Genomic DNA, 12,875 nt, shown 5'->3' with positions numbered 1-12,875 from the left:
AAAAAAGGATGTTTATCACATAATTTTACAGCTCCAAAAAGTTGGGGGGAAAATGTCAAATAACAGTAAGCTAACAAATCAGAATACATCTAATGGATAAAATATCATAACACCACTGGAAATGACATTATCAAATATATCAAAAAATACTTAACAACATAAAATGCTCATGTTAAGAAAAAATAGTTTTTTAAGATACAAAACTACATGTAATTACATATATAACTATATGTATGATCCCAAATCTGTGTTTTAGATCTTATTAGTCAGGATCCTTAGTTAAGTTACTCAATCTCACTCAGCTTCAGTATCTTCATTTATAAAATGAAGATTTTACATTTAAAATAAGCATTTTATACTTCACAACTTAAAGGCTTGTCAGATGAGTTACTTACAAAGTGCTTACAATATTCCCCAGTACATATAAAGTGTCAATAATTATTTGCTAGTGATATTATTATATACATAGATGTTGAATATATATGCATATGTATTCAAGAAAAAAATGGAATATCAAAATATTATCAAAGATTCTGAATTCTAAATAATTATAAGGCAATCAGGAAATTTCAATACTGATTATATATTATGATATTAAAATTATGAGTCATTTTGTTTTTTAAAAAGTCTTTATAGCATAGTGAACTATTTATGAATAAAATGTGAAACCTAAGATTTGCTTTAAAATACTTTGGTGGGGGGCTTACATGGAGAGTTGGGTTTTTTAAATTTTTCATGTTATCAGAAATAAATTACCTCTGGGTAATAGGATTATTAGTAACTTTGCTTTATAATTTTCCAGTTTCAAAATTTTTTATAGTGATTAAAAATTATTTCTGAAATTAAAAAAATGTTTTCAAAAAATTTTGACATTCCTTACCAATACTCCATCCACAGATGAAACTTTTTCCCAAGTTAACCAAGCTCTTTCTCTGACATGATCTGGTATCTTTAATTTCTGACATAATGCAGTGAAATCAGGTTCTTCAGTTTCTTCAAACTCAAGCCTACCAAATGAAAAAATATTAATAGGCACATATTTACAATCAAATTAATTAGATAAACATTTCAATAGTTTGCATAGAATAGCACTATCCTGAAAGACAGCATCACTAAATACTTTAGAATCTTATTTATCTTTGAAAAAATTACACTCAGAATTTAAACATATATTTATCTTTTTCAGTCTTTCCAGAATGGTAATACCACACAGTGAAAAATGTTTACTACTTCAGAGCAGCAAAATAGCTTAAAGGAAGTACAAGATCTAAAACTGTTTGGGAAAGTTGGGTTGGTTAACAGCAAGAGGAAAGCAATAGATAATATTACAAAACCAATTCAATATCATTAACTTTTGCTAAAATGCAGTGTACCCTTCACAGTGTTTTATTTAACCTACTTACTAGTAGTTCTTAGATGATGATTAAATTCAGCCTTTTCTTCCTGATTTTCCTTAACCAAGACAGGCAGTCAAAAAACTCTTCTTGGCTAATTCTTTTTCAATCACTTAATGTCTACTTGACCTCTAATAATAATAGTAGTAGTACAAGGAATAGCTAATAATTTTTTAGTATTTATTATGATCCCACACAAAGTACCTTAGATGAAGATAGATTCAATCCCCACATCAGCCCTGTTAGGTAAATCCTCTTATTATCCCTGTTTTACAAATACCAAATCAGAGAAGTTAAAGCACTCACTTGAAATCAGGCAGTATGTCAGAAACCCTGATAGAAACCCAATAATCTAACTCTATAATCCATGCCCTTGAGCACTATTCCAGACTGCCAACCTCCTCTGAAACATAATTAACTTTTGGTTATCTCAAGAATGAAAATGGTGTGCTGTTTCCCTTAAGTAAACTCCCAATTCTCAAAGTAGACATGGGCTCCATCACTGGAAATGCAGTTGGACTGGGCCCTGAACCCACCCCAGGTAAATTTCTCAACTTCAGACTGCCAGGCAGTGGTTTTATCCTTGTTAAATAGTTAACCTGTAGTTTGACAGCCCATAAGGACACATTTTATGGGTAAGGATAATGAAGAACAGACTTTATCTTGCATGGTTCTGACTTAAAGAATTTGTGATAGTTTCATCATTTAAAAGTATATAAAATGAAGTGTTGGAAAATAGAAACAAAGACTTTCTTTTCCCGGGTGATGGCCAGAACTTCAATATTTCCGGTTACTCTACAATATTCAAGAATGCTTCCAAGCTCTGTGGATAACGTAAGAGTTCTTTGCAGTAAACCTCACTGTTCTTACCAAAGGGAAACTGGAAAATACTGGACATATCAGAGTTTAATCAGAAACTAACGTCTTCTCCTAGAACATCCCTGGGCTTCCCCCCCCCCCCCCCCCACTAGTGAGAATGATTTTTAATTCATAAGACAGTCATATATGAATTTATTATCTAATAGCCTTTCACAAGCCATTTCCAAAAGCCTTTCCCAATCTTTAACAATTTGTCTCAAATTCTGTTAGTGCAGGGGGAGGTGAGAGAAACAGAACCTGCTGATGGACTAGAACTGTGGAAGGGAGACAGAAAGGAGTCCCATTCCCTGTAATTGATGTGCAGTCTCAAAGCAGGGCCACTGCTGACAATAATAATGGATAATTATACTCGTTCAATTTTTGGTTCTAAACATAAAGCATAACAATCAAGAAAAATAAGATGTTGCAATACATTATCTCCCTGTCAAGTTCCACTGCATTATCGTGGACTTGCTTAAATTTAGAATCTACTTAGGAGAAGAAAAACAATTCCATGTGAGCACAAAAACACTCGTTTTCTACTCCAACAAACGAAACAAACAAAAAAACCCCAAGGACACCAGGATCCTTGCTGGCTCAAAGCCGAAAGGCAAAATGGAAGAAATAACGAGGCACGCTGTAGCCAACGAAAATACGCAAGAAGTTTTGGAAAACAAGAGAAAAGTTTAGGAACTTTTAAGCTCTTGGGCTAAACGTCTCACAATATTTTTACCCAGGCACGAGTTCTTTCTAAAGAGTTACGTTCCACCAGTCACTACCGATGGCCGTGAATCCCCAAGAACCGAAAACCCCCTTCTAAGAGAAGGCCACAAGGCGCCTCAGCCGAGCTTCCTGGGGGGTAACTGACACCCAGGACCCTGCCCGTCACGTCCGCGGGCATCTCTGCCGCCGCATCCAAGGCTTTTCTGGCTGTCTCTCCCAGGCCTGGGCTTCAGATACAGCTGCGCGCCCAGAGGGAAAAAAAAAAAAAAAAACAACCACTTCCAACTGTTGCATCGCAGGAGACCAAAAGAGAAAGTCAAAAGACCACTGGAGGACTACTGATCTCAACGGGGAGAAAAACCTGTCCAGCAGACACCAGTTAGTTCTTTTCTTTTTTTCTCTTTTGCGTGTGATGGGGTCTCGAAATCACCCGCCGGATGCGCAGGGCCGTCTCGCGGAGCAAAGGCGGCACCTGTCACTTCGCTCAGCGACCCGAGCCCCACCCGCCCGACACCTGTCAAGCTGGAGCCGAGACCCCCTCCCGGCCGCCCTCCCCTGGCGGCGCCCGCACCCAGACTCCTGTCAGCTCCCTCCGGGCGCTCCGCCGCGACGGGTGGTGGAGGGGGGACCGTCCTCCCGCCGGGACCGGCGCCCCGCGGGGACGCGCCCCCGCCTAGACGCCGCGGCGCCCGCCGACGCAGCCTCGGGGCGCCCTCCCCACTCGCCGCCCGCCGCCGGTGGCTCGGCCCGCTCACCTGGCCAGAGGCAGGTCCTCGGAGCCGCTGTCCTGCTCGGGGTCCTCCTCAGGGGGCGGCGGCGGGGGCTCCGCGGCGGCGGCGGCGGCGGCGGCGGCGGCTGCTCTCCGGGGGGTTTTGGGCGGCATGACGCGCTCGCAGGGCAGGCACCGGCGGGCGATGGAGGAGGGCCGGGGAAGGGAGAGGACGCGCGCACCTCGGGCACGCCCAGTCCTCGGCCGACTCCCGTTACAAAAATAATTTGAACGTTCCCCTGAGAAAAAAACCGGGCCGGCCCTCCCCCGCCCGGCAACCGAGCGCCGCGTCCAACCGCGGGAAAACGTCACTTCCGCCCGCGGCGTCACGTCCGCGAGGCTCCCGGGCCCGCCGGCGTCGGGAGGGCACCGGGGTTCTGGGCGAGGCGAGGCAAGGCGTGGGCCGGGAGGGCGGGGAGCCCCGGGCCTGCAACCCAGGCGCCCGCCCGGAGGCAGCCGCTGCCGCCTCAGCCTGCCTCTCCTCGAAACTCGCCCCTGCGGGCGTGGGTGGCCGGGTAAGGGAGCTACCCGGCCCGGTGGGTGCGCGGGCCCCCTCGCTATAGCCGGGTGGGTCCGGGGCTGCGGCCGAGGCCCCCGCCGGCGAGTATCGGGCGAGCGCACCCGGGGCGGACACGCCCCTCTTCTCTTGGGCGGCGCCCTCCCGCTTGCCCGCGCTCCTCCCGCCCAATCCGTTAAGCGAAGTCGGCCAAAACAAAAACAAACACCCTCTGGAACACCTATGAGGAGCTGGGTTTTGCCCACTACTAGCGGAGACGAAGTATGGGACGACGAAACTGGCCTCTTGAGAGTTCTTTGAGGGAAGAGGGGTGGGCCCTGCGGGCAAAGAACGGAAGACAAGGTGCTGCGCGGTTTTAATAGCGTTAAAACCAGGAAGCACCATCGAAACGTCTAAAGGACATCTTCAGAGGAGAAGGGGCATTTGAATAGAAGTTTGCCAGGACCTCACATCTAAGGAGGACTTACTATGTGCACAGGGGATTGTTCTGGCCATTTTACCTCTTTATCTTACTGAATCCTCAGAAAAAGCCGTTTAAAATGAGTTGTATTACACTTTGGATAGGGAAAACAGGCTCAGAGGAGTTAATTCATTTGCCCAGTACTCCAGTATTCTGGCCTGGAGAATTCCATGGACAGAGGAGCTGACAGGCTACAGTCCATGGGGTCGCAAAGAATCAGATACGACTGAGTGACTTACACACACACACACAGCCGATGGGTGGTAGAGATTTTGAACCCAGATATATTTGACTCTACTTATCCATTATGCTGTGTTAAAGAAAACACCAAGAAGAGAGAAATAGCAATATGCAAAGTACAAAGACATAAGAAAAGAGTTTGCAGGAATTACCATGGTCAAACATTGACTTAGAAACTGTGTCTCCTGTCTCTTGGTATTTACTTATGCTAATAGATTGCCTAGTTTGAGTACCTGCTTTTGTCTCGCTGGCAGATGCTGTGGGTTGCCCGCTCGGAGCTTCCCAACTGAGATGCTGTGAATAAAATACAGCTGTGCTCTGATGTGAATTCCCTCATCCTTGGAACAGCTGAGCAAGGCTGAGGCAGCCGACGCCTTCAGGCAAGTGGTAGCTTTTGGGTTTATCCCTGTGGGCCATACAATGGATTATCATTTTCTGTGTATAGTATGGTTTATGCCAGAATGTGAAAAAGGGCTAACAGTTATTGGCCTACTCAACAAGTTCTGCCTAAGTTCAGAAACTCTTTCTTGGGGACTCAAAGTTTATCAGGTGTTAGGGTCCATGCCCAGACCCAACTTCAGAGGGCAAATACCATCACAGCAGTAATTCCACTCATCTTTCCCAGGATTCGAGTACAGTAGTCAGGAGCACAGGATACAATTTGGTTTTTGTAAGATGCAGTTTTGGTTTTTGCAAGATCAAAGATAGTCTGCTGGGAGCCTCTAAAATGAGATACAGATGACATAGTTCTACCCCTTAACTATTTTGAGAATGTGTCACTTGCAATCGCTGCAGCCATAGTGACTTAAGACAAGCTGACCTGAGGATGAGGCAGAAACACTAAAGATAGCTCAGTTGTAATATCAGAAAATCTGGGTCCTTAGTGACATGACTGAGCCTCTGATTTGACTGGCCCTGGAGCTGACCTTGATGGAGCTGGGGTTTTCACTTGTTTCCACCAAAAAACATCAAAACCAAAAATTTTGCTCCAGTGAACTCCTTCCATATAGAGACCAGTCATTAATGTAGCCTTAGTACCTAGCATGGTGTTGGGCACACAGTAAATGCTTCTTTGCTAAAACTCGGGAGGGAGGGAAAGCAGAGGAAAGTCTGGGAACTGAAGTAAACTCTCTTCATATATAGATATGACTTGCTTTATTAAACCCATTTTGTCAATACCTGAGTTTACCGTAATTATGATAGCTCACAGATTTCTCAGTTGTAAGATACATTTAAAGTCCTGGGATTTCCCAGTGGTTAAGTCTCTGAGCGTTAAATCCAGTGGATAAGACTCTCCACTTCCAAAGCAGGGGGCACAGGTTCAAGCCTTGGTTGGGGAACTAAGGTCGTACACACTGTTTGGTGCAGCCAAAATAAACTGTTTATACAAAACTCAGGAGAAATTGAGTCAGTTAAAATCCTTACATTCCTCCCACAGCTTTCTGTTGCATTGCCAAAGAAGTGTTGGAAAGTCTACATATTCCCCAAGAAAGTTTCCCCTGATCTTTCTGCACCTTCACAGTAGTTTAAAGATTACTGTAAAAAAACAAACAAAAAAAATTATTTCTTAGATTTTCTACCTAGAGACAGAACTCTCTTCAGTTTGAGGCCCCTTCAGTGATATGAGACTTTTTATTTTTAAAGTCTTCCGTAGTCTTAAGAAGTCTGCCTTCGACTTTTTTCTTTGATTCTTTTTTTTTTTTTTGTCTGTGCTGGGTCTTTGTCCTGGTGCACAGCCTCTTCACTGTGGTGTGTGAGCCTTCTCTGGTTGCAGAGCACCAGCTCTAGAGTTGGAGGGCTTAGTGATTGCAGCATACAGGCCAGCTGCCCGGTGGCATGTGGGATCTTAGTTACAGGACCAGGGATCAAACTCTTGTTCCCTGCATTGGAAGGCAGATTAACCACTTTGGCCCATCAGGGAAGTCCCTTGACCTCTTTGTAAACTACCACACTGTTTCCATTTCTTTCCCATCTAGCTTCTTGAAAGAGTAGTCCCCATTTGTGCTTCTCTCGCAACTCCTCAGCCTTCTAGTGGTGCCTCCAGCACTCCACTGAAACCACTTTCAAAGGTCACCAGTGTCCTAATTGTCAACTCATGGCTTCCTTTTGGTCTCAACCTACTTGACCTTTATTGCAGTTAACACAGTGAACTACTTCCTCTTAAAGCTTCCCTAGTCTTCCACAAATTCATAGTCTCCTTGTTCCCCTTCTCTCTTCTGTTACTTCATAAACTCCCCTACTAGTTTTCTCCTAGCAGTGCTGCTTAAAGTGTCGTTCTTGGACAGTGCCAGTCTGCAAACTACTTGTGTTTAGTACACAAGGAGATAAGGACAGAAGTTAAGAGTAAACGTTTCAGGCTTCCCTGCTGTCTAAGACGGTAAAGAATCTGCCTTCAATGCAGGAGACCTGGGTTCGATCCCTGAGTTGGGATGATCGCCTGGAGAAGGGAAAGGCTACCCACTCCAGTATTCTTGCTTGGAAAATTCCATGGACAGAGGAGCCTGGTAGACTACAGTCCATGAGGGTCACAAAAATATAATTAGCATTCTATAAACATGAAAAAAAAAAGAGTAAATGCTTCACAGCATTTATAGAAGTTTTAACATTTCAGCTGTATCCAAGCATGTGATCATTATACTCTGGCTAAACAGAGTATAGAGTGGTTCAGATTTCTCCTTGCCTGGCAAGTTGGAGGTCAGTGGCATGAATTGTAGGTCTGTGTCCTTGTCATGTGCTATAGAACCACATTAGTGAAAGAGTGAAATTTTTAAGGTTAGTTTGTCAACTGTAAGCCAAAAGTGAATAAAAATATGTGGAAATGTAAATTTTTCCTTTTATATAACTAGTTATTTTTATAGCCATTTTATTTTTGCAGCCATTTTCATTTTTAATCAAGCCTGTTTTTGAAGTTCAGAGCTAAAGTTGGGAAGCAAAATTTGTGTCATTTATTTTTAACCCTAAATTACAGATGGTGAAATAAGCCTTTTCTGTCTTGTCAAGAAAAGACACATCAGTAGTGGGTTAGCAATGACAGTAGTAAACTGAATAATAACCAGAGAAGTAATTCCAAATAATTAAAGATCTGAGTGCTTGTATTAACTTTGCTCAGAAGTGTAATTCCCCATCTACTGAGTTCACAGCCATATCTCATAGCCAAGTGCTAAAACTATGAACTGACTGATGAAGCAAGAAGGCCATCAAATTTCAGTGGCACTTATATATAAAATATAAAAAAGAACTATGAATTTGAGAAAAGATTTTGAATTTTTATTTTCTATGAAAATAAACACACATAGGGAATTCTTGAATCCAGAATCTATTTCTTTCGTTGAAAGATAATTTAAATGTAACTACTAACGTAATAGGATAAATCTTCGGAACAGTCTACTGATGAAGAATTGAAAATGAATTTTTAAAATAAAGCATCATTTGCTTCATTTGGAATAAAAGTTAAGAATGAGTGTCTGAGCTTGCTGAATTTGCTTTAAAATCTCGGTGGTTAGGACCCAGCACTTTTGCTTCCAGGGCCCAGTTTCTATCTCTCCTTGGGGAACTAATATCCCGCAAGCCTTGTGGCAAAAAAAAAAAAAAAAGTAAAGTCTTTTCTTCAATTTCCTTAAACATACATTTAAGAGACTGATTGCTCTGCTATTAGTGTTCTTAAATACAACACAGAAACAGTTTAGGGACTTGTGTGGTGGACCAGCAGTTAAGACTCCTCGCTTCCACTGCAGTGGGTGTGAGTTCGATCCCTGATCATGGAACTAAGATCCCGCCTGCCCCACAGTGTGGCCAAAAAAATAAAAATAAAACACGGGAAACAGCAGCAACAACAACAACGAAATAGAAACAATTTAGATACACATTATGCTAGTGGCCTTGTCAGCAACCAAGCTGCGTTAGAGGACTTAACAAGCAAGAAGCACTTCCATTTATCATGTTAAAAACTTCAAGTATTAACAGACTTAAAATATTAAATATTGTTATAGTATTTAATATGAGAAATTCTCACTTCACTGCCAACCTTTTGTTTAGACTGTGGAATGATGGAAAATTAAGGGTGTATTAGCTGTTTTCTTGGAGAAGGCAATGGCAACCCACTCCAGTACTCTTGCCTGGAAAATCCCATGGATGGAAGAGCCTGGTAGGCTGCAGTCCATGGGGTCACTAAGAGTCTGAGACGACTGAGCTACTTCCCTTTCACTTTTCACTTTCATGCATTGGAGAAGGAAATGGCAACCCACTCCAGTGTTCTTGCCTGGAGAATCCCAGGGACGGAGGAGCCTGGTGGGCTGCCGTCTATGGGGTCGCACAGAATCGGACACGACTGAAGCACTTAGCAGCAGCAGCAGCAACAACAGCTATTCTCTATATTAATCACCTATCTGTACACTTTCAGTGAACAAAGTGCAGTTGTTATAGTTTTTTCCTTTTATGTTATTTTTAGTTTTAATTCTGTTTTTTGAAATGTAGTTTTATGTCTGTTTGAAATACTTAAAAGTGTGACCTTGTGTTTGGTGTGTCATTTTTGTTTTCATTTCATTTTTCTAGTACTTTTTCATATTTTAATTTCCAAAAATTTATTTTTCACAAAAAATTAAAATTTGAAAGTTCATTCCTTTCTGGGTAGTGTAAGATAGCACTGGCCTAGAAGATCTTCATCTCTCTTCTATTCTTGCTCTATTTCATTCCCATGATTTAAGTCACCTCCCACATGTATGTTCTTAGATTCTTTTTGGTTTCAAGAAATAGAAACCTACTCAGTTTACCTGAATTATTCAGGGTTTATGATTAGGGGGAAAAAGTGCAGAAGACCAAAAAAAGATTCTCCGCTGCTGCACTCATGTATCTTGACATCCATCCAGCAGCAGGCACTGTGAATGCTGCTATTCTTCATCTCTTTGTTCTCTTCTCCTGCCATAAGAACCTTCTCTCCAGGCCACCAGTTCACACTCTTCAGGAGAGAAAACGTCATCAATTCCCCTACTAAACTGTAATTTATATTAAGAAGATCAGATAACATAATTCATGGAGCTCAGTGCCAAATGAAAATGTAGAAAATTATAGAGACTTCCAAGATGGTGACAACAGAGCTTTAAATCAAGCTCAAGGCCTTTCTAACGTGCAGTGTTACAGAACTGCATGGTCTACATACCCAAAAAGCCAGCTCTAACCATGAGGGTAGATCTGTGTCTGTTCTAGCGTATCCCCATGCCTAGCATGTGCCCACAACACTGAGCAGTCAGCTGGGTAGCCAGTTTCAGTTCAGTTCAGTCGCTCAGTCATGTCCGACTCTTTGCGACCCCATGAACCGCAGCACGCCAGGCCTCCTTGTCTATCACCAATTCCCAAAGCCTACCCAAACTCACGTCCATTGAGTCGGAGATGCTATCCAGCCATCTCATCCTCTGTCGTCCCCTTCTCCTCCTACCCTCAATCTTTCCCAGAATCAGGGTCTTTTCAAATGAGTCAGCTCTCCACATCAGGTGGCCAAAGTATTGGAGTTTCTGCTTCAACATCAGACCTTCCAATGAACACCCAGGACTGATCTCCTTTAGGATGGACTGGTTGGATCTCCTTGCAGTCCAAGGGACTCTCAAGAGTCTTCTCCAACATCACAGTTCAAAAGCATCAATTCTTCGGTGCTTAGCTTTCTTTATAGTCCAACTCTCACATTCATACATGATCACTGGCCTTGACTAGACAGACCTTTTTGGCAAAGTAATGTCTCTACTTTTTAACATGCTGTCTAGGTTGGTCATAACTTTCCTTCCAAGGAGTAAGCATCTTTTAATTTCATGGCTGCAATCACCATCTGCAGTGATTTTGGAACCCCAAAAAATAAAGTCAACCACTGTTTCCACTGTTTCCCCATCTATTTGCCATGAAGTGATGGGACCAGATGCCATGATCTTAGTTTTCTGAATGTTGAGCTTTAAGCCAACTTTTTCCCTCTCCTCTTTCACTTTCATCAAGAGGCTCTTTAGTTCTTCTTCACTTTCTGCCATAAGGGTGGTATCATCTGCATATCTGAGGTTATTGATATTTCTCCCAGCAATCTTGATTCCAGCTTGTGCTTCCTCCAGCCCAGCGTTTCTCATGATGTACTCTGCATATAAGTTAAATAAGTGGGGTGACAAGTAGGGTGATAAGTAGCCAGTTTAGTACTACACTATTATACTGGGTTGACCAAAACGTTTGTTCGGGTTTTTCCATAATGTCTTCCAAACAAACTTTTTGGCAACCCAGTACTAGTTTCCCCTCCTCCCCTGCCCACTCCCTTGTCTTCACTCCTTTTTCTCTCAAATAGCCCTTAGGCTCTATTTTCTAGAGAATCCAAGCTAAAAGTCTTGGCACCAGGCTAAACTCCAGTTAGAATGGGGACCAATGGGATTTTGATTCAACACCACATTCTGTGGCTAAATCACTGGAAAACAAGAATGTGGATAGATCTAAGGGAATGAGAATAAAGCATTTCTATTTTTGTGTCTCATGTTCATTTTCACCAAAGAGCATCAAAAGCAAGACATGACAATATGCTTTTTATTAAAATAAGAAAGTGAAAGTGAAAGTTGCTCAGTCATGTCTGACTCTTTGCAATCCCATGGACTATATAGTCCATGGAATTCTCCAGACCAGAATACTGGAGTGGATAGCCTTCCCCTTCTCCAGGGGATCTTCCCAACCCAGGGATTGAACTTAGGTGTCCCACACTGCAGGTGGATTCTTTACCAGCTGAGCCACAAAGGAAGTAATATAAGAGATTTACTTTACATACAAAGACACGACTAGGTTAAAGTGATGGACATAAATATGCCATGAAAATATTAATCATAAGTTAAGAGCTTCTATTTTAATATAAAAGAAAGTAGACTGGGACTTCCTGATGGTCCACGGGCTACAACTCTGCACTACTAATGCAGGGGGCCTGGGTTCAATCCCTGGTCAGGGAACTAGATCCCACATGCTGCAACTAAGAGTGTGCACACTGCCAGTAGAGATCCTGCATGCCGCAACTAAGACTCGGTGTAGCCAAATAAAAAACAAATATTAAAAAAAAAGGAAGTAGGCTTCAGAACAAGGAGTTTTACTGGCGATGAAAAGGATATTTCATATTGATAAAAGAATCACTCAAGAAGATATCATAATTTTAACTATGCACATGTCAAATGTAACTTCAAATTCATGATGTAAGAATTGACAGAACTTAAGGGAGAAATAGACAAATCCTTAATTGTAGTTAGTGATCATAGCACTTACTTCACAAGAATTGATAAAAACAAATACACAAAAATAATTGAGCATTTTCTAGATATTGTTGTATTGACCTCTAATTTGAATCTGCTAAGCTCAAAAAACATACTGTTTGATTTCAGTCATTTGAGATTTATTCAGACTTGTATTATGGCCCAACCTGTGGTCTGTCTTGGAAAATCTGTGTCTTTTAAAAGATGTGTATTCTGTAGTTCATGGGTATAATAGTCTAAATATCAATTAGCTTAATTTTTATGTAGTGTGATATAGGAGTAATGGCTCATTTTTTCCAAATAAAGGCTCAGTAATTTCAGTACTATTTGTGAAAATCTTTGTAAACAGAATGTATAAAGAACTCTTCCAACTCAGTAATAAAAAGACAAACAACCCTACTTTTTAAATGGACAAAATACTTGAAAAGACATTTGCCAAAGGAAGATATATGAGTGGCTGATAAGCACATGGAGAAATGTTTAGTATATTAGACATTAGGGAAACTCAAAATCATACTCTCCAACAACTAAAATGCCTCAAATTTAAAAGAAGGCAACACCACATGCTGACAAAGATAGGAAGCAACTGAAACTCTCATTCATTTGTGGTGGGAGAATGCAGACCACACACTCTGAAGGTGGCCCTCTGTGATCCCTACCCCTTAGT

The 12,875-nt window shown here is 41.9% G+C and overlaps 1 protein-coding gene and 1 long non-coding RNA gene across 3 annotated transcripts in view; one reads left to right on the top strand and one right to left on the bottom strand.

Annotated features, from left to right (window-relative positions):
* Positions 1–4,265, bottom strand: part of RB1 (RB transcriptional corepressor 1) — a 119,684-nt gene extending 115,419 nt beyond the window's left edge. Inside the window, exons 1-2 of one of the 2 annotated variants that reach the window (XM_070471245.1) lie at positions 3,731–4,265; positions 881–1,007 (exon numbers count right to left, since the gene is read on the bottom strand). In XM_070471245.1, coding sequence (XP_070327346.1) covers positions 881–1,007; positions 3,731–3,858 — 255 coding nt within the window. In that variant the 5' untranslated portion in view covers positions 3,859–4,265. The remainder of the gene's footprint in view (positions 1–880; positions 1,008–3,730) is intronic. The other variant, XM_020876523.2, reaches the window with a different exon arrangement.
* The window catches only part of LOC139036284 (uncharacterized), a 35,049-nt gene continuing 26,245 nt past the window's right edge, over positions 4,072–12,875 (top strand). Inside the window, exons 1-2 of the long non-coding RNA XR_011488994.1 lie at positions 4,072–4,259; positions 5,216–5,341. This is a non-coding gene — a long non-coding RNA (uncharacterized lncRNA). The remainder of the gene's footprint in view (positions 4,260–5,215; positions 5,342–12,875) is intronic.

Source organism: Odocoileus virginianus, chromosome 8 (genome assembly GCF_023699985.2).
Source record: "Odocoileus virginianus isolate 20LAN1187 ecotype Illinois chromosome 8, Ovbor_1.2, whole genome shotgun sequence".
NCBI lineage: Eukaryota > Metazoa > Chordata > Mammalia > Artiodactyla > Cervidae > Odocoileus > Odocoileus virginianus.
Note: the sequence above shows the minus strand (reverse complement) of the source record. Positions and strands in the feature narration are given on the sequence as shown.